Genomic DNA, 26,222 nt, shown 5'->3' on the forward strand with positions numbered 1-26,222 from the left:
TACTGCTTTATTAACTGGCTGTTAATAACCAGATCCTTACACTGCTATAGTGATATGTGTTCTATAGATCATTACAATAAATGCATGGAATAAAATAATATTTTCAAATTATTTGAACTTTTTAACAACTACAGAAAGATGCGTGATCTCTGTTATGGATTACATTGACTCCATCACATACATCTATGTGGCTGTATGCAAACAGACTACATTAAAACAACACTAAAGAGAAGGTTTTAACCACACAAGAGTCAGGATATTCAGAGTTATGTTTCTATGATAGCAGCCTTAACTTTGGTCCCTTGCATTAGCTGATGTATATTACAACATGGTTTTCATTAGCAAACAGGAAATAATTCAGAGTCCTAAATTTTTGCATCTTTAATTACAGAAAGGAATTCAGAGTCTTTGTATTGTATTATTTTATTTATTAAACTATTGTATTAGTTTAACATGCAATAAACAAATCCATTGTAGAACATACATGCCATGGTGTAGAATTGGGGCAAGACCAATCACACAAACAAACAAAACCCATAAAGGTAGGTTTCTAAATCCAGATTTAGTGCCAGAACAATTTTCAGATGTGCTGAGCAGTCAGCATTATGATGCTATAATAACCCATGCAAGAACTATAAGGAAGATTATTATAATATCAACTTATTGTCTGTGAAGGAACTAAACATAAAACAAATGGAACCAAAGAAACAAGTCTATGAGGTCATTTAACAAGCACTCTTGGTTAATGTGGAAGCAGTTATTCTCCGACAATGTGTACAATATAAAATGCTATAGTAGAAATTTGTTTCACTGGAATATAGTGCAAAAAAATTTCCATTTAAAACCCCGTGCGTATGAACCCCTTCAATACAAATCTCTTTCTTATCCTATTTTCAGCTATATCCCACCTATGTATATCATTTGTCAAAAATCTTGCTTGATTATTTTAATCCCTTTGATTCAAATATTTTTGATGTCTCCATGTCATATTGAATAAATCGCTCTGTATTGTATGGCCTAATTTTTAAAAGTGATGGTGATATTAGTGTTAAACTGAAGACATCTGAAAAGGACCTGATTTTCAGTAGGCAGGTGCTCAGTACTTCCTAAAAGTCAGGCTCCCTCAAGGTGTCTCAAATTGGATACCCAAAATCAGGCTTCACTTTTGAAAATGTAAACCTATGTGTTTTGAGAGAGAAAAGAGTGTATTTCATACATTACACTCATGGAACAAGGGCAATAAAATACAGTGTGTTGCGGAAAAGCTTGAAGAGATTGTTTAGTGTATCATACAGACACTTATTATTACATACAGAAGTTGACTATTTTATGCAGATCACATTTAGTATTAATATTTTAGTAGACGAGCTACAGCTGTGATCCGGAATTAACTACCATGTCCAGTTTTTTAGTATGAAAAAGCATGGTAGTTATTTTTCATGAGCATTAGTTCTTTCATACTTGTATACATTAGGTTTCATTTTGTTTAGCTGAGTAATAGGCTTTTTCTAGAGGGATTATGTTTTTCTTGGCTTATTAGATGGACTCTTTGAATGCAATATAGAAAACTCCGAAGTGTTTTCTTAAATTTGATCATGTAAGCATAAATTTGCAGTTAGATAATAATAAGGTTCTCTGTGTGCTTTTTCTTTTTCCTTCAGGGAAAGACCTCTCCCTCACGGTGAAAAGTTCCTATGAAGGAACACAGGATCTTACACTGGGTCCTGATGCTATCATTAGCCCTTCATTTCCTACCAAGTTCCACTATGTCAAGTATATGGAGCCAACACTGAATGTTATGCTTCCGAAGAAGAAGCATTACAATGCTGTATGTTATAACTGTCCTTTATAAACATAATAGTAATAAGTAGATAACATGATCTATTTTGATGGGGGAGCAGGGTAACCCTTTCCTTTTTGTGCAAATAAACTTTTTTTTCCCTCCAGCGTACCTGTACCTACACTATAAGCACAGGCTCCCCAGTTGTGATGATGAATTCGCTCCCCATGGGAGAGAGAGTAACAGTAGCAGAGGTGAGTGCCGGCTGCCAGCCTTTAGGAATTAACAGTGACCTATTTAAAAATTATAATGTAAGAATAAAGAGCTAGATTATCCCCTCCCACAGAAAAAACCTGCAGGAAGGTACTACGAGGGAGAAAAACTCTATGAATTTCTCCTCAGACCTTGGAGAAAGGAACTGCTTCCTTCTCCATGGAGCTGGGATCTGTGCTGCAGGGATGACTACTGCTTCTCTGGCTCCTTTTTCCATAGCAGCATAGGCACTGCTAAAGGCCATGCTGTCATTTGGCTGGGTCACCTTGCACATGCTAACAGAGGATACAGAGATGGATAATACAGCTGAGTTCAGAGCAGAGAAGGGTGTCACTGAGTAGGACGCCTCCCTTGCTCCATCTCCACCTCCCATAAACAGTTTGCTGAGCCCCTTCTGCACTGAGCAAGCATCCATAAAGGGACATTTTGTGGGGCTGGTGAAGGGGGCTGGTGCCACAGCGTTGTCTTTTCAGTTTCCAGATCTCCAAGAGACAATCTGGGCCAATGCGATTAAAAAAATACTGGTGTTGTGCAAATGTGTCTTGAACTGTCCTTTAAAAAGAGGAGAGGCAGGCTGAACAGCAAGGGAGCCCCAATTCCCCAGCCTGTATGTATTCTGCCTCCTTAATTCCCCAGCCGCACTCCCTCCCCCTCCCCAACTCTGCCTCTCAGGACAGCTCCTCAGCTATACAGTAAGCTGGCCAGTCTGCCTTCATAGATTTAGAGGCAACCGTTGTCCTTTTGCTTCAGATGAAGAGGAGTTTCTTGGTACAGTTTATAATATCAGTCTTGCCATCAGTGCTATCCACTGCTCTCTCTGTCTCAGAAGGGTGTATTGATGTCAACTATATGTACAGCACATTGCACTAAACAAAAAAAATACAGACACACAAAGAAATATTATAAAGACTGTAACAACCACATTTTTAAACAATAGAGGCTAAGATTCACATGCAACAGGCTTACACATATTTGCACACGGAAACCTGTCCACTGCATATACAGGTAGAAAATGTGTATGCAAATACCAATTAGCATGGTTAGCATGTGCAGTTAATTGCTTTGTCTGCATAAATGTGGGCACAAGCACTTCAATTTCCCTCAAAAATATTACTTCTAAGAAAAAATGAAATGTTTCTCAGTCTGGCAAACCTTTTTGAAACAACCTGGCATCCAATATGCTTCCTAACCACAGAAACAAGCTCCAGTTCTGATACTTCAGGCTTTTGAGACTCATACGCTAGGCTTCCATTCTCTGCCTTAATCACGAGCCTTTCTGCTGGGGCCTGGTATATCTTGTTTTCATTTGTGCACTGTCTAATACACAATAGATCTTTGACTGTTGCTAGTCAAAGTCTTGCAGTTATGAGACTGAATCTGGGAGCTTCAGGATTTCACTCTTCATTGCGTTTGATGGTTTGCATAATTGAATGGGCACTGGAGGGAACTGGCTGGTGCCAATGAGGTCACAGTCAGGTAAATTGGTACAGTTGTCTGAAACCTTTGGGAAATACTGAGCTACTAAGAATAAATTCTATTACAAATAAATTAGTGGTTTTGAAGCTATATACATCTCTTAGATTAGTGGGGGACTCAATTTTGTGGCTGCTGTGCCTTGTTGGGGAGCAAATAAATCTCACTCTCAAGGCTGAAGGGAAGGAAGGAAAGCTTAAAACTATGATTGTACCTTCATAGTTACATTCTTGTTTTTCAGGAGAAAAGATTTGATTTGCATGTGAAGGCAGAAGACTGGTAAGAGCTTTTCTCCTGTTTCTTTGGATGCCAGTGACATTGTCAGCCAAGCTTTGCCCGTGCCACTTTCTGCATTTTTAAAAAACCAAACATTTTTGGATTGAAAACTAGAATGTATTTTTTAAAAGAATGCACAACACAGACCCAATATATGACACTGGACATTAGATAGAAACTACATTAGACAGGGTAGCTAGCAATTTGTGCACACACTGACTGATATGTTGCCCACTTCCTTAGTGTTATCCATAATCTTATGTAATATATAGCTTGGGCAGATTAAGGCCCCAATTCAAGAAAGCATCCCTATTCAGGAGAGCACTAACGTACCTACTTAAAGTTAAATACATTCTTAAGCCCTTTCCTGAACAGGGAGAGGCTTAAACATGTACTTCAGTGCCTTCTTGAAGCGTGGCCTTAATCAATCACAATACAGCAACGTTTATTCTTTTTCTGCATTAAAAAAAGGCTTTTTAGTTCTGTGTACAGCAGTCACTGCAGAATAGCACATGATTTTCATAGGGGAGTCCCTAACCACCACTGCCATCTTGATCAACTTGTCTGACAGTAATGACTAGTTTCTGCTGCTCAAGCTGATGAAAATACCTCGGGCTGCCAAACAATACACTTATCTATAACTTTCTTTTAGAATGTGTAACTAATTTCAAAGCAGTCAAAAATTATATACCCACTATACCAAGCAGTTCAATTTAGTGTTACATCTGCTTATTAATTTATTTATCTTCCAGTCACAGCACCAATAACAGCCCTGTATTACTGAGTTCACTAAATATAATCACTAAGGGTACGTCTTCACTACCCGCCGTATCGGCGAGTAGCGATCGATTTATCTGGGATCGATATATCGCGTCTTGTTAAGACACGATATATCGATCCCCGAACGCGCTCACCGTCGACTCCGGAACTCCACCAGAGCGAGTGGCGGTAGCGCAGTTGATGGGGGAGCTGCGGCCGTCGATCCCGCGCAGTGTGGACCCCGGGGGTAATTCAATCTAAGATACTTCGACTTCAGCTACACTATTTGTGTAGCTGAAGTTGCGTATCTTGGATCAATCCCGCCCCCCCAGTGTAGACCAGCCCTAAGGGGCAAACCCTTCCCAACTGCACCAAGCCCAAGTAGCTGGGTTCTGTGAGTGGGAAAAAGGAATTCTCTCTCTGCTCTGGTTCAGCAGTGTAAAGTAGCTGCTCCATGCTTACCAGTACTCTTCTAAGGCTGTCATAGCTCATGCTGTTGTAACCCACACACCTTCTGGGTGGGATGTTCTGTCCCATCTTGTGGCACCGAGACCACTTTGAGAGAGATTAATGAGTCTTCTGTCAGATAAATGGCTGTTAGCTCATGCAGTAGAGGCTCATGCACTAAGCTCCAGAGGTCCCCGGTTCGATCTCGACGATGACCGGGGTCTGTTGGTGTTACACTGTTCTCTTCCCCCCACATTCTGTCATGAATGTTCTGGTGGATCTGAATAGTGATGGGTCCACTACCTCCAGCCTAGCCCTGTCCTGCCCACATTCTTTGCTCTGTAAGCCAGTCCTTAGGATGCACAGCAGCTCAGATTCCCTGTGTAGAGTCCACAGATCTCATCCTCTCCATGGCGCAGAACCTTACAAGTAGCATTGTACCAATGGCCATCTGCAGCCACTGAGCTAGGGACAGGATTTTCCCTTAATATAGCTGGTGCAGCTAGATATGGGGATCTGCATCTGATGAGGAAAGGATAATCCTACTAATCACCATAAAAAACGATGTTAATATAAAATGAAAAATAGTGTAGTGCTGCATGACTCCTGATCTGCATGGCATACCAGTACCAAACTCTGCTGTAAATGGTGACTTCTGCACCAGCTCAACATAAATATTTAAATGAATATTACAGTCAGTGCAGTGAACTTCTAAAATTGTTTATTGCAATGGAAACCTCATTATTCATTTCATAATGCAGCAGAAATTGCAATTCCAATGTAGAATTTAGCACAGAAATAAGAAAGTTGTGCTGAATAATTTAGGTCCAGACTGTTGAGGCTACATAGGATTCTGCTGGTAACTAATATTTTGTTGTTGAATTTTTCAAGCCTTTAGTCCAAAAGTTAATTTCATTTGAAATGCTGAAGAAAATCCACGTACCTGTTTCTGAGTTATCTTGGTGAAGGAAAAATTTTTTTTCTATACACTTTTCATCTTTGCATTTGGATAACTTTAAAAACAGTTTTGTTTTTAAAATTTAAATTTGACATGCCCATAATTTTCCTTCTTGAGTAAGATTGTGCTTTGCAATTTGTGACTAAAACTAGACATGAAAGAAATCTACTAGTGCTTAGCTATGAAAAGCCATGCTTGAGTAGGAAGTTTAGAGTTTCTAGAGTGAAATCCTGGCCCCACTGAAATCAATGACAAAACTCCCATTTACTTCAATAGGGCCAGGATTAAACCCTGTATCCTGTATGGACTGCTGCCAGGAGAGGGCATCATGATTACATATACTTCAGAGATGTTAAAAATGTAAATGTAATTCTGAGGTAGTATTTAGCCACAAGAGGGTGATGACACTCCACCAATTTTGCAGTCATCATTCAAGAGGCTCCTATGAAAATTTGGCCCTTTAGGTTTTTAACCTTAGAGGTAAAGCAGAAGTTCCACTTCAGTAAATTGCAACAATATATAACTTTACCTAATTTTAGAAAATAAAATTAAAATATCAGCTAATACTGACATCATCCTCTTCTCTGCTTATTATGTTACATCAACCTGATTATATAGGGGTGTGAAAAGCTTTGTCTATACATATGTTTAGGGTTTTCTGTAGTGTAAGTCCTGAAATTGACCATGAATATTAATATGTAATAAGAATGCATGTGTTTGTCCTAGTCATTGTTCCTGTCCACAAGACCTAGATGTGCGCATAGGGTATGACCTGTGTGCAGAGGAGAAGGATTTCCTGTGCAAAAGAAAGAAGTATGTTGCTGCTGCCCTGAAAAACGTTCTCCAGCTAGAAGAGGACCTGCAGGACCATGAGGTATGTGAAGTGGAATCCTGGGTGTCCACTCTCTCCTTCCCTCGTGTGAGTGCTCAGCAAACTGGACAGAAAATGTGACTAATAAACAAATAATAGCTGGAGCATGTGCAACCCCTGTACCTAAAACAACGAGGAGTCCTTGTGGCACCTTAGAGACTAACACATTTATTTGGGCATAAGCTTTCATGAGCTAAAACCCACTTCATCAGATGCATATATATATATATATATATATATATATATATATATATATATATATATATATATATATATACCTGCTACTGTATTTTCCACTCCGTGCATCTGATGAAGTGGGTTCTAGCCCACAAAAGCTTATGCCCAAATAAATTTGTTAGTCTCTAAGGTGCCACAAGGACTCCTCGTTGTTTTTGCTGATACAGACTAACACAGCTACCCCTCTGAAATCTGTCACCCTGAAGCTACGTGTTTCTGTTCCAAAAGATTTTTAAGTTATGTTTTCATAAGTATAAAAATTATTGTTGTTGACACTTTTTCTGAACAGGTGTATCCTCTCAGCCGTTTGGGAGGTAAACTTGAAAGCTGGGTTAGATAGTTGCCTTTCAGGCGTCTGCTGAAGGTTTCCTCGATTTTCATATGGCTAAGATGACTACACTATGTGCGGCTCCCAAATTGTATTGATTCACATACTAGCTTCTTAAAAAATTGTTGTGAAGTGAATGGATGGAACATTAAGCTTACGTGCTGCCAGTGATTCTAGTACCAGAGTTTCTGAACCCCTGAATTCTAGGCCAATTGCAAAGACCTCAGTTACTTAGCTAATTAAAGACTACTGTATCTAAATGCAATCTGTGTCTCAGAAGTTTTTGCATTGCAGTGGCACATATGAGACACATATAACTCCTGGCCTGGTGTGTGACTGCCCAGCAAGGGGTCCCAGTGCTGCAGAGGCAGCACAATGTGGTCTTTATGAGGAAGGCGCACCATATGTGTCTCTCATATGTCTGGCCATTTTGTAATGTGTACACCATCTCCAGTTCTGGGGCTCGTACCTGTATGTTCCATTCCGGACCATAAGTGGTCTTGAATGATAAATACCCATGCACATTAACTAAACTAATTAGCAAGTATTTAATGCATTGCTTGAATTCCATCAATTGTGGAGTGAGTGATAAACCCCTTCAAGAGGGCTCAGTTAACCTCTCCAGTGAATATTTTTTAAAACACCTGCTCTCTGTTGCAAGCTTGTGAATTCCAAAAGCAAAATTTCTGTTCGTTTAAGTAACTTAATGATCCTGGGGGCAGGGGGGTGGGGGAAGGTCCCTGTCAGGGGTGATTAAACAACATTTTTGAATTTTCTCACAGGTTGATAAGGAGATTTAAAAAAAGAAAGGGGGAATAGAATAGAATGAAGCAATAAGGAAATGAAATGGCTGGGGGTGAATACTACATTTCTTGCATTAATAAAAGCACCTGAATTTACTATGATTCCTGCCCTTCTCTATAGAGGCGGGGTTGACCCATTGGGTTTGGATCCATATCTGATTCCAAACTTACCCCAAGGGAAGATGTATTTGGATTTGCTGTTCCAGTTCTGATCCAATAAACAGAGAGACCTTAACTATGAAATTTTGGAACTGAACTGAGTCCAGTGTTCCATTTCCGGTCCATTTCCAGTTCTGAGTAATCATGTGTGCTTGGTTTGCACTATCTTTCTGTCTTTGTGTTGAACAGGTTCCAGTGGTGGCCATCATGACAACAGGTGGTGGAATGAGATCATTTACAACGACATATGGTAGTCTATTGGGTCTCAAGAAATTAAATGTCTTAGACTGTGCAACATACCTGAGTGGTTTGTCTGGCACGACGTGGTAAGCAGAACTCAATCAGGGGTTTTATTTAATCTTTCTGTAAGATGTTGATACAAAGAGCTCTGGTAAAAAAATATCATGGAGATGCTAATAGCAGTTCTCCATCATAAAGACTGTAATCCTATTTCTATTTTGGAGAGCCTCCATAGGTCAGGGTGCAACCAATTTCCATTATAAAACCTTATTTTAGCCCTTCCCCATAAGTTGTCTTGACATTTTGGTTTGGTCTGAAAATTGCCAGAATGGCTGTGAAGATTCTGCAAAGTTTGAAGAAAATCTAACAAACTGCTTTTCAGTTACAGGTCATTAAATATTACCTTAATTTGAAAGTTTGACTTTGTCTAACATTTCTTTATCTGCCTCTTGCTCAAAATGACTTATTACATCTTCCAGCTTTCCATCTACTGCAGTTAAAATCCTTTAATATGTTGCACCAGCTGTATCTGAAGAAAATGGGTAGTGTTTAAGCACTGTTGTTAGGGATTTGTTGTTGTTTATAGCTTTGGGTCCAAACCTGTTTCCACTGTTGTCGGTTGCTGGTTGGGACTACCACTACTATGAGGTGGGGCTGGTTGGCTGTACAATGGAAGCATGGCAGCGCAGTGTGCATATTCGTCCTGTATGCCATACATTTGGGATGGGATCAACTCTTCCTCCCAGTGCAGTTCCATTTCACCCTAAACATTGGCCCAAAGTGAGCAGTAATAAGCTAAATGGTGGCCTTAAAGTGGGGTGATACCACCACTGTAGTTAAGGTTGAGACTAGCTTAGGTGTGGCCTGCACTAGAAAGTTTAATCAGCATGGTTTAACAGGTGATTTTTCTAAGTGCTCTAAAATTTCACACAGAATATCAGGGTTGGAAGGGACCTTAGGAGGTTATCTAGTCCAACCCCTTGCTTAAAGCTGGACCAATCTCCAGACAGATTTTTGCCCCTGATCCCTAAATAGGCCCCCCTCAAGGATTGAACTCACCACCCTGGGTTTAGCAAGCTAATGCGCAAACCACTGAGCTATCCCTCCCCCCTGAAGTAACATCAAGCAGGACTCTAAAGAGACAGATTAAGAATTTAGTGACTGGTTTATCACCTGACCAGGGACTTGAACCCTCAGATTAAAAGTCTGATGCTCTACCAACTGAGCTAGCCAGGCTCACATGCTTATTCTAAATGTCTTAAAAATTGTTGTCTAACATGAGGATCCAGAGTAGGATTAATGATCCAAATTTGAGGTAATTTGAAGTAGGGGGTTCTGAGATATAGTGCCTCCCCCCCAAAAAATCACGTGACATCAAAATATTATGGCTCATATCTTTTTTCCCTCACACTTTGGGCTCAGACTGTGGCTCTGAACCTCCCCAAACTTATATTAAAGAGCAGGAAGATGAGAGACTCTAATAAGCAGTGGTATTAGGGTAATGTAATCATGCCACATGCTCCTAACAATGGGACTGCGTGTGATCAAAGAAAAGCAAGAAGCTGTGGCTCTCACATAAGAACGGCCATCCATCTAGCCCAGTATCCTGTCTTCTGACAGTGGCCAATGCCAGGTGCCCCAGAGGGAATGAACAGAACAGGTAATCATCAAGTGATCCATCTCCATCGCCCATTCCCAGCTTCTAGCAAACAGAGGCTAGGGACACCATCCTGGCCCATTCTGGCCAATAACCATTGATGGACGTATCCTCCATGAACTTATCTAGTTCTTTTTTGAATCCTATAGTCTTGGCCTTCACCACATCCTTTGGCAAAGAGTTCCACAGGTTGACTGTATGTTGTGTGAAGAAATACTTCCTTTTATTTGTTTTAAACCTGCTGCCTATTAATTTCATTTGGTGACACCTGGTTCTTGTGTAATGAGAAGGAGTAAATAACACTTTCTTATTTACTTTCTCTACACCAGTCATGATTTTATAGACCTCTATCATATCCCCCTTTAGTCATCTCTTTTCCAAGATGAAAAGTCCCAATCTTATTAAGCTCTCCACATATGGAAGCTGTTCCATACCCCTAATAATTTTTGTTGACTTTCTGAACCTTTTTCAATTCCAATATATCTTTTTTGAGATGGGGTGACCACATCTGCACACAGTATTCAAGATGTGGACATACCATGGGTTTATATAGAGGCAATATGATATTTTCTGTCTTATTATCTATCCCTTTCTTAATTATTCCCAACATTTTGCTAGCTTTTTTGATTTGATTGCTGCTGCACATTGACTCCAAGAGCTCTTTCTTGAGTGGTAACAGCTAATTCAGACCCCATCATTTTATATATATAGTTGGGATTATGTTTTCTAATGTGCGTTATTTTGCATTTGTCAACATTGAATTTCATCTGCCATTTTGTTGCCCCGCAACCCAATTTTGTGAGATCCCTTTGTAGCCCTTTGCAGTCTGCTTTGGACTTAAGTATCTTGAATAGTTTTGTATCATCTGCAAATTTTGCCACATCACCATTTACCCCTTTCTCCAGATCATTTATGAATATGTTGACTAATACTAATACCAGTATAGACCCCTGGGGGACACCACTATTTACCTCTCTCCATTCTGAAAACTGACCATTTATTCCTACCCTTTGTTTCCTATCTTTTAACTAGTTACAGATCCATGAGAGGACCTTCCCTCTTATCCCATGATAGCTTACTTTGCTTAAGAGCCTTTGGTGTGGGACCTTGTTAAAGGGTTTCTGAAAATCTAAGTACACTATATCCACTGGATCCCTCTTGTCCACATACTTGTTGACCACCTCAAAGAATTCTAGTAGATTGGTAAAGCATGATTTCCCTTTACAAAAACCATTTTGACTCTTCCTCAACAAATTATTTTCATCGATGTGTCTGACAATTCTGTTCTTTACTATAGTTTCATCCAGTTACCAGGTACTGAAGTCAGGCTTACCGGCCTGTAATTGCCGGAATCACCTCTGGAGCCCTTTTTCAAAATTGGCATCACATTTGGTACAGAAATGACTTGCCCATCATCACACAGAGACCCTGTAGTAAAGCCAGGATTTGAACCCACATTGCTTATGTCTTAGGGCATAACCTTAACCACACAACTACATTTCATCTCGCCTTTTCCTCTCACAAGGCCAGCAAAATCAAAGGGGTTGCTAAGCATTAGGAAATGAATCCAGAAAAGCCATATTCTAAGGAGTGCCATAAACTTAATGCTGACTGACTAGAATATGATGCCAGGATACTATCAATCAAAACAAATTTATATTTATCATGAAAAATCAACATAGAAAATAAAATTTCAACTCTACAATAAATTATCCAATCTATGCAAACTAAAGATTCACACCTATTAATTTCACCCTTTAAAATGCTGCAGTCATTGGAAAAAGGAAATATCAAACACCAGAAAAAATTTTACTCACACAGGCCTTTTATAGAACAGTCATAGAAACCGCAAATGATATTTTCCCCCACAAACTATTATAAAAAAATCAAGTAGTGCACAAACTACAAGAAACACTTAAAACTGACACTCTAACAAAAGAACAGAATTTTTGTAAATTATTTTTTGTTTATGTTAATGTTTTTCTTTCTATATTACCCTTCCCCAGGACCATGTCACACTTGTATAAAGATGCTTATTGGTCACAGAAGGATCTAGATGAGAAAATCCGTGAAGCCCAGAAATGTGCGACCAAATGCAAGATGAGTTGTTTCTCTATGGATCGCATGAAATATTTTAACCAGCAGCTGTGTCAGCGTAAACAAGAGGGATACAAGACATCATTTATAGATCTGTGGGGGCTGATCATTGAATATATGCTGCATGATGGGGTACAGTATCTATTTATTTTCTCAGAGAGCTGCAGATGTTTTCTCTATAAGAATTAAGAGCAATAAATCTGTGAGGAGAGATTGCATGCCCTGCGGTGCTGTAGAGTTATCTGCATCAAGAAATTCTATTGGAATCAAATTTATTTTGGAATGGTTAGGTATAAAATGATACCATATATTGGGGTGGCCAAACTTACTGACCCTCCGAGCCACATATGACAATCTTCAGAAGTTCGAGAGCCAGGGCGCACCAGCTGGAGTGAGGCTTCAGCCCCACGGGGCGCATCTGATGGGGGCTTCAGCTGCACTCCTGATGAAGCCCAGAGCCCTGGAAGGCACTCCCCACCCGGCTAAAGCCCCAAGACTCCCCTCTCCACAGGGCAGAAGCCCTGAGCTCCGCCCCAGTCTGGTAGGTGGAGAATGGGATGCGCATGCGGGGCTCCGCAAGCTGCACTCTAACTGTAAAAGAGTCTCATGCGGCTCATGAACCAGTTTGGACACCCCTGCCAGACATTAAATACATTGTATTTTGTCTGCAGGAACACTGAAAGTGCGGCAGATCCTTAACTTCTTTGTGATGTTAAACTGGAGGCCAGACCTCTTTTTTGCAGATGCAATTTGCACATGCAAAAAGAGTTGGCGGTGCAGATCACAATATTTTCATTTCTATGAAAATCCTATGTAACAGCAAGGTATGATGAGCAGTAGTAGTAGAACCTCCTAATCTACAACCAGAGTCTCATAGCTAGAGATGTATGTACCCTGTTTTGCATCCACAGTTTAATTACAGGTACAAAAGTGTGAGTGCAAATTTTGCAAGTGGCTATTGCACCTGCAAAGGTGCGGTCACTCTCCAAATTCAGCCTTGAACCATAGGAGCCATGAAATTCCACCACAATAGCTTGTGACCCCCATTTGGGATTATTGGGATTATTCGGGTATAGTTTTTAAATTGAAAATGTATCTTTGAAAGCTGTCAAATGGCCACAGGGTTTTGACTTATAGCTCACAATTATCTGTGAAGTACACTGTGATGTCATCTCAACCTTAAGAGAGAGGTGAGTGAACGTGGGCATGTGCAACATCATTGATGCTTTTTCTGTGTTGCATTTCATATAGCTGGAGGTTATCACAAGATTTTTAATAAGTAAAACATGCTTTTTAAGATCACTATGGAAATTAGGGTTGCATCAGCACTGCTATAACTGTAATTGAGGAAACACTCATCAGAATACTACTAGGGGGTGAAGTTGTCTATGCTTGTTCTAAGTGCAAGACTACATTTTACAACAGAATAGCATTGAGATAGCCAAATGTGAAATAATGACACTTTTTACCAGTTAAAGATTTTCTATGCTGTTTTTGTGCTTAGATAACTCAAAACCAGCATTTCTGAAACTTGCAAAAAGGTCTACTATATGAAGCATACGACTATATTTTGTAGATTTTTTTCTTTTAGAAAGAATTAAATTATATATATTTCAGAATAGCAAACAGGTTAGTTTTATACTATCATTTTAAGTGATGCACTGAAATACAGTGCTCTTGCTACGCTATAATATATGTGTGTGTTTGTTTATGGAAAGTTGTTCATTAAACTAGCGTGTATACTGTTTAGGTGGCTCTGTCTTATGCTAGATCATATGAAATCTTCTGCACACTTTAGCCAATTTTTCCTCCTTTTGAATAATCTCTACCATGTTTATTTAACTGTCAAACTGTCCATAATCTTCAAGGACATGCAGCTATCAAAGTTGTCTGCTGTTCATGGGATTTTGGAATATTCCAGACAGACCCACCCCCTGGTTACAAATACAGCCTTATAGAGAAGAACTTGGTTGGGATTCAGGTATTTCACTATAATATTCTAAAACCAGACAAGGCACCAGATTATGATGGCCCTTGTGCAGTCACTGGGTGATGGGGTCATGGAAGAAACCTACTCACCATCCCCTTATATGACCACTGAAGGGTCTCCCTCGATAGCAATCCCTACAGTCAGAGAAAAGTAAGGACTGTTTTCTCCCCACTCCGCCCTGGGGAGCAAATTGCCTAAAAGGGATTGGGAGAGATGACAGGGTTGTGGCTCTTCCCTTCCTTCCATTCCTTGTACCAGCTCACAAAGCAAAGCTGAAACATCAGGAAGTGCAGACTGGGTACACCTGTGTGCATTGAGTAGCCCGGGGGGATTGTATCTGCCTGAGGAACAATCATTGCCAGTATTTCTCCTAGGGTGACAAGGCTCTGTGCCACCTTGCGTACAGGGCTGGGGCATAAATGCTGCAATCTAGTTCACAGTAGAGAGGTTCCTGTATCATTTCATGAATTCTCAGGTAACTATTTTTCTTCAAAAACAGAAAGAGAACCATAAACTCTCGGACCAGCGGGAAGCGGTGAAAGAGGGTCAGAATCCATTGCCCATCTATGTGGCAGTCCATGTCCGGGACAAATATAGCACTCTGGATTTCAAAGGTAACAATGATGTTCAAGCGATGTGTTTGATTATAAATCTACCACGGTTTGGGTTTTGTCATAGGCATACCTGTTCAGTTGTTTGTTCGTTCTTTGCGCTCTGGAAACGCTTATAGACCGCAGCCCCATTTGTGCTGTACAAACATTTGCAGAGGGTGTGTGTGCACTGTAATCAGGACAGCACATGTAGGCATATCCAAACTAGCCGTAATGGAGCTAGCTTGCTAAAAATAGCAGGGTAGCCATGACAGCATAGGCAGCATAGCGTGGGCTAGCCACCTGAGTACGTACGTAGGACCCTGGGCAGGATTGTACTCGGGTGGCTAGCCCATGCCACCACCATGTTGCCAGGCCTACACTGCTCTTTTTAGTGACCTAGCATGATCAAAGCTTGTTCGGGTATGCCTGTATGTGCTGCAGTTGTGCCTCATGGTTATTGTGTAGACATACCCAAAGAGAGAGCCAAGGAGAGTTTTGGGGATTCCAAATTTCAGGATTCTGATCAGGATTAGAAATAAAAGTGTAGAAATGTCATATGACAGGCTGTTCTCAGAATATGTTCTGGCTGATTGGAAGAAGAAACCATTGAAAATATTTTTAGAAATAAATGCTGTTTTCATGACCCAAGAGGACTTCACTGAATCTTGCTCATCACTACTTCAGTATTTTTCTCTTCAGCCAAGAAGAGAAAAAAGCAAATCAAGTACTGGGCTTCCTTTCACTGCTGAATTGCATGTATACATTTGTATACACCTAATTTATGCGCACAATAGGCCTGATTCTGCTAACTCCACTGATGTCAGGGGAGTACTTCTGGTGTAAAACCAGAGAAAGTGAAAGCAGAATCAGGCCTAGAGTACACACACAAAACAATGTATTTGTGTGTGCACGTGCCAAGTTAATTGCCTAACTTGCGTATAAGGTAACTTCACGTATAAAAGAGACACAAATTCATGAATTCAGCTTCATGCAGCTAACTTTGAAAATCTGGCCCAGAAGATCATAGAATGTTAGGGTTGGAAGAGATCTCAGGAGGTCATCTAGTCCAATCCCCTGCTCAAAGCTGGACCAACACCAACTAAATCATCCCAGCCAAGGCTTTGTCAAGCCGGGCCTTAAAAATCTCTAAGGATGGGGATTCCATCACCTCCCTAGTTAACCCATTCCAGTGCTTCACCAGCCTTCTAGTGAAATAGTGTTTACTAATGTCCAATCTAGAGGCTGGTTTGTAAATTATACTTTGCAAAGATCAGATAGAAAACAGAAGGCTTATTCCACCTCAAACTCTTTGATTCATTTAGTAGCAGTTTCTCTCTTTCCAGTCATTTGGAAGACATTTCTAAATGTCTTTTTTGTGGCTCTGTTTGCAGAATGGGTTGAGTTCACTCCTTATGAGGTGGGATTCCTGAAATATGGAGCATTTGTTCGCACGGAGGATTTCGGAAGCGAGTTCTTTATGGGACGTCTGTTAAGGAGGCTCCCCGAAACCCGGATCTGTTACCTTCATGGTGATGTATTGTCCTGCGAAATGTCAACCTACTGTAATAACACAAAACCATAACCAGGAAGCGGATATTTGTTGGTCTGTAACATTCAGTACTAGGATAGTGCCTGCCAGGAGATGCATCTATCTATCTATCTATCTATCTATCTATCTATCTATCTATCTCATCCAAATAAGTATGCTAAAGGAATGTTAAGATTGCAAAATAAATCAAAAGTTAGGAAATGCCACAATTAAAGTTGTCTGTGCAACTATAATTTGGCCTCCTTGTTCATATGCAATATGATAGAATTGTACAACAAGCTGATTTTTTGGTTTAGTGGCTGAACAGAAAAATCAAAACCAAACCAAATATTTTTCACATTTTTTGGTGAAACAAAAAAGTCAAAACAGTTTGTTTCAGGTACCATGAAACATTTCACTTTACCCAAAATGAAACATTTCATTTTGATCTTGGTTATTTAAAAAAAAAAGTAAATTAAATTCAAAATAAGTGATTTTGAATAGAAAAATTGTAACTTTTCATTTAAAAAATGTCAAAACAATAGATTTAGATTTTTTCAGTATTTTTTTTTTTTTTTACAGAAAAAATTCAGCAAATTTGACACGAGTCTGTGAAATGTTTCAGTTGACTGGAATCTGCATATTTTGGTGAAAAAAAGTTTAAAACAAAAATGTCACCCCACTCTTAATTATGATAGAGTCTTTAATGACATGTTTCCATACTATTTTTCCACAGGACCTCTGCCCCCAACAGTCTGTAGAGTGGATGGTGCTCACTCAATGAGCAACTATTCAATATTTTGTTTTCTCCTCATTGTTCAATGTCTGGCCCCAGGCCTTATTTACTGCACACCATTCAAACTCTGCTCTGGATACAGGATTATTAATGAATTTATGGGCTTTTCTGTGGTGCTTATCTTTGAAATATTTGAGTGCTTCAAAACCATTATTTGAATTAGATTCACAACATCCCATGTGAGGTGAGAAGGTGGTATTATTCCTCATTTACAGATGGGGAACTGAAGCACAAAGAGATTAAGGTCAAAAGCATCCACTGATTTTGGGTGCCCAATCTGAGATGCCTAGGGCCTGATTTCTCAGAGTAGTTAGCATTAGATAGCACTTCATGTGTTCAAAGTAATTTCCAGTGACTTCAGATGCAGCTGTGAGTACTCAGTGCTTCTGCAAATTAGATGCAAGAGTCTCAAGTCAGGCGCCCAGAAAGTGAGGCACACACAATTAGTGACTACGTGCGAGTAGTTTGGTTTAAGTAACTTGCCCAACATCATACAGGAACTTTGTGGCAGAGGCAATGAGAGAATACAATTCTCCAGAGCAGAATTCAATTGCCTTATACAGAAGACCATCCCTTCTCATTCTGCAATACTCTGCCTCATTCACTACTCACCTTTCAATTTCTGCACTAGACAAGACATGGATTCCTTCACTACATAATCCTGATTCATCCCCAGAGCAAGTCCATCCTGTGCATTCCATGAGGCAGGGTTCTGTGGAAAAAATATTAAGTCATCCTGTAATAGAGGATTCTATCATAATACATATGCACAACAGGGCAAATTATTGTTCCTTTAACTTAGTGTTTTTATATATAATTTCCTGGATAATTAAAAAAAGCAAAAGAAAAAGCAGTAAATCCATCATAGGATATCATATTGACTACCACCTAGGTCATCAGCAGTGCTGGAAACTTTAGAACCACCACACAAGCCTCTGTCACTTGAGCTAAGGGAATAACTGGTAGCAGTAGTAGGTTGTCATCCTTTATGTGAACCAGCCACTAGCAGAGGATGAGACACATACTTTCCAAGAGGGGTTTCATAGATATTTGCTGATGGCAGAGGGTGATAAGATTCAGGAATATTTGGTTCTATTCCTGGTCTGGAAGGGAATGTTCTCTGTTGGTGACACATACCTGTCTGTCCAGTCCCTGTCTCAGTCCTGTCTCTTCTTCCCTACCTCATTCCTGAATCTTTGTCCCAGGCTTTGCACCTGGCCAGCCCCAGCAGTCACTCCCTCTGGATCCCAATCTCCCCTTCCAGGATCTTCATCTGTTGTCAGCCCCCACTACATCAGAGTCACCTTCCCCAGTTTCCTCATTCCAGTACCCTCCAGCTCCTCGTTAGAATGGAATTATTTGAAAAAAAAAAAAAAAGAGTCTGAAGTTCAGGACATTCTGAGTTCTCAGTCCATAGCCAAGTTTAGCTTTGACCCCATGTCTCTAGCCAGCATGCAGCTAATGGAGATATGGGTTTATCAGCAGTATTAAAAATGAGATGGTAATACATTCTATGCACATGCTGACTCCCATCTTCTCTTCCTTGGGAAGTAGTAAGGTCTTAACCTACATATCCTAAAAGCATGTTTAAAATGAAGTCAAATGGAGTGTTTTGCTCAAAGGTAATGTTAAAATGGTACATGTGTTTCCAGATGGGACCATTTGAGAGAGCTGTTCAGAGCAGCTCCCATCTGAGATGCCAAAAGTGCGAGTCTGAGAAGTTTGAGAGAGGGTGTGGGCAGAAAAGTTGATCTTAGAAGGAAAAAAAGAGTGGCCGGAATGTAGGGGGATGGGGAGGGTTTGGGGAGATGGCAGAACCCTTCAACATACCAGGGGGACTTTTCCTTTTGATAGGGTACACTGTTGGACAACCAGAGAATCCCCATTCAAAGGGGATTCAGGGCAACTCAAGGCTGGGACGACTTTTGTACAGACAGTGAAGTTAGGGAACCACCAGAAAAGGTAAGTGGATGGGATGATCTCAGGCTTATTGCAATAAAGCTCTATTCAGCTTCCTGAGAGAGTATTTCTACACCTGGATTTCTCTCCCATCACTTCCTCTGTTTCGAGTGCAACATTACTTGTGGTAAGTTAGAGATATAACACTCCCTGTGGTTGACTTCTTCAATTAGTTAAAGTCAGCACCTTTGAAGTGTCAAATACATTAAAACTTAAAGGTTTAGGAATGTTTGAATTGTGCTCCTCAAGCTCCCTCAAAAATTAACTGGAAGAAAATTGAACAAGTTGATGGGGAAGGCAAATGGCAGTTTTCAATTAGATGCTTCCAAATGTTCACTAGATTAGTTTCCATAAAATCTTTTTCCCTTCACAGGCATGTGGAGCAGTATATTTTCTCTGAACCTGTTATACATCTGGAGTTTGTCCAACAGTTCAGAGGACTTCTGGCACAGGTGGACTCAAGACAGAATAGTTGATATTGGTGAGACATTTGTATACCTCAACTTTGCCTTTCATTCATGTTTAAATTGGAGATTCATGCCTGTCTGACATGTGAAGCCTGTCACATAGTGTGAACATTTTCTCTCCAGGAAGGTTTTTTTTAAACACTTACTGCAGAAGCCACAGATGGAGCTAGGGGAATGCCTTTGCTGCTGTGCAAAGTTCTTTTGGCTGGTCTAGGAGCAGCACTGATGGGACCCTCCTCAACTGAAAGAGAATTACCATGATGCATGGACCTAAAGGAGGAGGATTCAAATCAGGAGGAAATATTGCTGCAATTATGATAACTACTAAAACTACAGAGTGTGTTAAAAAGGGTTAAGCTTCAGCAGGCAGTTGAAAGTTGCCACACATCCTGCAGAAAAGGATGCAGCATCACATTTGCTGTTGAATCTCACAGACCAGCACACACACAGACCAGAACCAGTTTCAGAGACCAATGCACAGACTAAAACTAGGCAATATTACAGCAACAACAGTACCATGATTACTTTAAAAATTATTGTTTGTTGGTTAAATAAATCATCCTCACACCTGCCTCAACCATCACTTAAATACAAGGACAACACCCCAAAATAATTATACGGAACCAAAGCTTTTCCTCTCCTTGTCTCCCCTTGTACAGAGGAAGAGCCTATGCTGCCTATGAGGCCACATGAGGTGAAAACTCACATGCTCACTCCTGAAGGCCCTTTTTCCAGTGCTCTTCGAAATGCTTTAACAGATCGTCTGTCAGTTGCTCAATATCACAATTTCCTCAAGGGCTTCCAGGTGCATAATGACTACCTGGGGAATGAGAAGTTTTGTAGATGGAAAGGTAATAGCATTGGGTTTTTTAACTGCATCTTTTGAGATGGTTTCGGGTGAGGAATTTAGTGAGGCAGCCTGGGCTTGGAGGAGAGTGTATGAGCATCAATTTCTAACCCACCATAAGTAGCAAAATTTGAATCTAATTTAGAAAACGATTGTTTGACCAATCACCTGAATTGTGCAAGGCTGAAAATCTGTAGTGATATCAGTTTGATACGGCTTAACTCCTGTCTCCTTGGAGTACAGTCACTGAGTTTAACTAACAGGATTGGGGACTTCAACAGCAGAGTCCAGGGAAGGGGTAGGGACGGTTTTATGGCCTGCAGCATGCAGGGGGTCAGACCAGATGATCATAATGGTCCCTTCTGACCTTAAAGTCTGAGTCTATGAGTCTATAACTGACGTTTAGCAAAGTTCATAGTTTTCTATGAGCAGAAAGAAAGGACTAAGGCTCCAATCCAGCAAAGTAGACAAGTATGCGTTTAAAGATTAGTATGTGCTTATGGGCTTTGCTGGACTGGGGCTCCATGGGCAGGCAGAAGGAGAGAGTTGGGTGCCCCCTGCAGGTCAAGGATGGGGTTGAACTGTGTAAAGGAGCCGGGAATAGAACAAACACGGAGAATCCTAAATCAGAGAAGGTTGTTTCTTTAGGATAAAGCTGAGCTATAGTAGTATGGCAATGAAATTCAATTGGCAGTGTGGGATGAGCCCTTTCTTTTTCAACTCTGTTTTCTTCAAAGAAGTTGCAGATTTGCTCATACATTGTTTTTCTTATGACAAAAAATATTTGCCTTTTAGATACTGTGTTAGACATGTCTCCCAACCAGCTGAGCGAGCAACCAGATCTCCTTGGCATGGTAGATGCTGGATTTTTCATCAATACCAGCTGCCCACCACTTTTAAGGCTAGAGAGGAAAGTGGATGTCATCCTGCATTTAAGTTACAGTGCAGGATCGCAGACATTGGTAAGATGAGTCAATTTATCATTTGTTTTTTTCCAGTGATAGCCTTTTGCCTGTGACCTTCCAATACTTAATAGCTAGAAATATTATGTTATTTCAACTAATTTATTAAATTAATTACATTTTAATCCCTATATTTCCATTTCCAAGCATTAGAAGAGGAAGGTGATTCCAGGAGAGAGAAAATTCAGCTGCCAATTTCAGTGGTATGAATCCTTGTTTCAGACCATTGATCTACACATTGCAATTAATTAAAACATTTCACTTCCATCTTCATTTGATCTCATCATCACAGATCACTAGGGCTTAGAAACTGAAAAAAAAAAAAAAGAAGAAGAAGAAAGGATAGGGTTGTAGAATTCTTTTTAGTGTCAGAGATTTGTGCGATGCATTCCACCTGTGGTGAGTCTTTCAGTGTAGCAGTTAATGAAATTGTTCCAATTCCCTCTATTATGCTGGGAATGTCTGATGTTGATTTATGAATGTATTGAATCTTCTGAAAGACATCAGTCTGTTTTCCACCAGAGTTGTAAAAGGGACCTGTCGTGATATACACTGAATTGATTATGACTTCAGCTCAGACAAGATGGCTAATATTGTGGAAAATTCAAAGATGCTGCATAGGAATGCAAGGATCTTCTGTTGAGTCATACTAAACTCAGATTCTAGAAGTGTGAATAAAGATGAAGATAATTTCTGCTGCCTCCAACTAGATGTGTGTGTGTGTATATATGTGTGTGTATAATAATGTATCTGTGTGTGTGTATATCTATATCTATGACATGACAGCCTCTCTGGAGCAGAAGAATTTTACAGGCTGGGAATGAGGGATACTACAGGGAAAGCTCTGGAAGCCATCTTTGGGGGAGAATTGAGGCAGAATCTTAGGTTTTGTGGTTAAGTTAATTAAGTTACCTATAAAGCCTTAGCCCAGGGAAGGAGTAAATTTGGATATTTATATTAAGTGTATTTACTTTGTTAGGGGCTGCGTGGGAATGCCATGTGCTTACATTGACCATCTTTATAACATGAGGCTGTTGACATATTTGAATAGACTGTTTTTTTGTGAGTGACAATAGCTATGCCCTTACTTTTCAAGTTATATGATACACAGTATGTACACCTAACAAAGCATCATTTCATCTTATGGCATCCACTGGGATAAAATGAGTTTCATGTAGGAAGGATGCTGAGATTTTAGCATGTTAATACGAACTATTTTCTATTTGTTTAGCATATATAGAATAGTATAGATGCTAGATGTGAGCATTTCAGGTTGTGAATCAAGTAAGATATATTATGTTACTTGAGTCAGAGTATTGTAGCTAATGAAAATGTAATCTAATTAAAAATGTTACCATGATACTTATATACAAGGGTATGGGGTTGCATGCGCAAACCAAACTTTGTTTCCTGACGTTTGAGCACTTAACCATGAAACCAAAACATTTTCTTAATGTATTTTTTTCTGACTAAATTCCATTAATTATATTTAATGCAGCCTCTTTCCTTTTCTGACACTTCATGCTTTACTCTAAACTTTTGTTATAGCGGTCCTATTCAAGACCCTGTTTTAAGAATTCTTATCAATCTATATTTCAAGTTATTAGTCTAGCTTTAAAACTCTATTTACAGTTTGTAACAGTTACTGAGTTCTATTTGTATCATATGATGATTTTGTGTTGAGTACTCGTGGTGTGGGGGGGAAGGTAGCAACAATACATAGTAGATGCTATTTAACATAGTCCATGGGTCTCAAACTACATGCAGCCTCACAGGTGTGCCAGGAGTATCTTATAGGTATCCTATAATCTTAACCTCTTTGGGCTCTAATACTGTTCACTTCTGTAATGCTCTAGCCTCTGGACCAGGCCTGTAAATACTATGCAGATCAGAAAATCCCATTCCCCAAAGTTTTCCTGAGTGAGGAAGATAGGAAAAATCTAAAGGAGTGTTACCTGTTTCAAGATTCAGAAATCCCAGGAAGCCCCATCGTGGTATTTTTCCCACTTGTGAATGACACCTTCCAATATTATAAAGCACCTGGTAAGTTGTTAACAGCTGCAAAGCATTTAACTAAGGGTCAGCATGGCCGGTCTACCCACTCACTGGATCCCCATTTCTCATTTGATGACTCTTTCTACTGGCTGGGTCCCCGCTGGTCATTTCAATTCCATGAACCTCTCCACTGGTTAAAGTTACCCTTTTCATTGTTACTTGTATCATCAACTGTCCCTTGCTATGAGATGCTCAGCCCTTGTTTCAGTCTCATGTTTCATTCTGTCTCACAAATCTGTTTATTATTAGTGTAAAATGTTGTCATCCAACTGCGATAAACCCAATACCACAGCAATGTCCTTTTGAATCTTTTTCCTAGGTATGAAGCGCTGCTGCTCAGAGATGGAGGGGGGCAAAGTTGATGTTACTAGTTGCACTTCCCCATATAATACCTTCTCAATGAGATACACTGATGAGAATTACCACCAGCTGGTAAATCTAAGTGAATACAACATCCTGAATAATGCACACCTGATTCTGCAGGCCTTGCGTATGGCAGTGGAACAGAAAAGGCAACATAAAAAGTAGACACCAGCCTATATCTTCAGGGTTGAGATTTTTGTATTTCCCAGCACATGGAAGGACCAAAGCTTGCTGATGATTGACCATTACACGCCATAAAAGCTGCTTAACTTGGATACCTCAGTGGATTCTCTTTCATCTCTGTGAAATGGCTGACATAGATAACCAAAATTCACCATCTGTGAAGACTTTATACATACTTTGTTCCCTAATGAATTTAATTACAACAAAGCTGTTTGTAGACTACTTTAAAATTATTCCAGAAATCTAATAATGAAGTTTAAATAATGTTAAGTGAATACAGTGTAATTTATGGCATATAGGAAATATATTTTAAAATATAAAAGTAAACCAAGACAACATAGGTGCAATTATAACACCGACAGACACTGGTCATCAGCGGGTGGGATTGAACCAGGGACCTTTAGAGTTTAGTGCCTGAGCTTCTACCACATGAGTTAAAAGCCAACTGGCTGTTAGCTAAGACAGTAGAGCAGACTCATCAACTGCTCTTTCTTTAAGTGGTCTCAGTGCCACTAGATGGGCCAGAACACCACACCCAGAAGGTGTGTGGGTTACACAATCACTGGGGGGAATGGGATGAGTTGAATGAGTGGTTTTTGCCCTACAACTTTCCTTCCTCTAGTGCAGTCCACACCAAATTTTCTTGTGCCAGTGAGGAAAACAGGAGATGCTTCTTTTCTTCCTTCCCTCCCACTGCTGCTAGTCTCTGTAATAGCCCCCAATTAAATCATTCCTTCACCTTCCCTGCTGTAGCTCCTGTGGTTGGTCTGGTCATATGGGTTTAGCTTCATGCATAATCTGAGGCAGAGCTAGAAGTGTCAGCTGCTGCAGGGCTTATTCCTCCTGCCTTCAGGGGGTGATGTAGAAAGGCTGCATAAAGATACCCCTTCTTTCCCACCAGTTATGTTCACAATTCTGAGGTAACACTGAACCCAGGAGGGGGCACCAGAAAGCACTTAAGCAGGAGCCATGCACTCAGGAGTGGTGCATATACTGCATAAAGCAAAGTATCCACACCATTCAGATGGCATTTGATCCCCGAAACTACTTTCAGTTTAGCAATTATCTTGAAGATCTGTGTCAAAGTGTCTGGAAACACAATAAGGACAAATGCCCTGCACAGTCATACAAACTGAGCAGTGAATGGCTTCTAGTTGTGTAATGAGCCCTCTTAGATTTGGGTGAATCAGACACATAGGTAGAGTAGCATACTGGAGAGTCAAACTCTGTACCTGCATGCTCCGCCCCACTGGTAGCTTCAGGTGGATAGCAGACCTATATGTGGGATCAAAGACTGACAGGGGGTTGGATTAAAAAAAAATGTATTTTTTTAAGGAAAGTGTCTTTCCACTTGTGAGAGCGCCTGGTGTTAGCTGTAAAATGACAAACATACAAATGTAGCAGTCGCTGCATTTCACAAACAAGATATGTTGACAGTAATTCCCACTTTACTAATAAACTTGATGTCCTGATGCTACAAATCTACAGCTCAGGGCCCAGACATTAGTTTTTAAGAACTCAGAGTTGTGAATAAATCTGTGTTTTTGTTCCTTTTCTGCAACACCTTCTATAGTAAGCTCACCAGCTTTAATCTGAAATAAGAGGCTCTGTACGCCACATCAACAACATAAGAAATATCACCCATTTGAACCTCCAATCCTTACTGTGAAGAAAATGATTGGTTGTTTTTAGCCATAGCACTTGCACCAGTTGGGATGAAATGTTAGTTAAAAGCAAATATTTAATGTTTTGATATGTTGCACAATAAAGGGTTGTTTGCAAAAGGGAAAATCAGCTTCTGCTTATATATTCAACTGATACACTTCAGTGACCTATTTCATGATCACATCATGTTCTTTGTGACAGCTATTATTGGGACAAAAAGCATAGCAAACAAATCCTCATTATGAGTATAGTGAATAAAGGAACAAACTACCCACACTTACCCCGATTTCTATCATCTTTCTGAACAGCCAGATATGTGAGTTGATCTGGGGGCATGTGATTCCCCTTACCGGCATTTGGTATGATTTACAAAAGTTATCCATGGTAAGTCAAATCTGAAGAATGATTTCCTGCAGCCTGTAACTTGTGCAGAAGGATGTATACCATCGTTAACTC

At 40.1% G+C, this 26,222-nt stretch overlaps 1 protein-coding gene across 1 annotated transcript in view; it reads left to right on the forward strand.

Moving 5' to 3' along the window:
• Window positions 1-25,876, forward strand: part of LOC128835398 (cytosolic phospholipase A2 epsilon-like) — a 53,624-nt gene extending 27,748 nt beyond the window's left edge. Inside the window, exons 9-21 of the mRNA XM_054024853.1 lie at window positions 1,662-1,828; window positions 1,948-2,034; window positions 3,768-3,805; window positions 6,693-6,840; window positions 8,554-8,690; window positions 12,268-12,490; window positions 14,848-14,962; window positions 16,333-16,470; window positions 19,598-19,705; window positions 20,351-20,542; window positions 21,334-21,500; window positions 23,357-23,543; window positions 23,875-25,876. Of these exons, the coding sequence (XP_053880828.1) occupies window positions 1,662-1,828; window positions 1,948-2,034; window positions 3,768-3,805; window positions 6,693-6,840; window positions 8,554-8,690; window positions 12,268-12,490; window positions 14,848-14,962; window positions 16,333-16,470; window positions 19,598-19,705; window positions 20,351-20,542; window positions 21,334-21,500; window positions 23,357-23,543; window positions 23,875-24,083 (1,916 nt within the window). The 3' untranslated portion in view covers window positions 24,084-25,876. The remainder of the gene's footprint in view (window positions 1-1,661; window positions 1,829-1,947; window positions 2,035-3,767; window positions 3,806-6,692; window positions 6,841-8,553; window positions 8,691-12,267; window positions 12,491-14,847; window positions 14,963-16,332; window positions 16,471-19,597; window positions 19,706-20,350; window positions 20,543-21,333; window positions 21,501-23,356; window positions 23,544-23,874) is intronic.
• Window positions 25,877-26,222: the final 346 nt, after the last annotated feature.

Source organism: Malaclemys terrapin, chromosome 4, assembly GCF_027887155.1.
Source record: "Malaclemys terrapin pileata isolate rMalTer1 chromosome 4, rMalTer1.hap1, whole genome shotgun sequence".
Classification (NCBI taxonomy): Eukaryota; Metazoa; Chordata; order Testudines; family Emydidae; genus Malaclemys; species Malaclemys terrapin.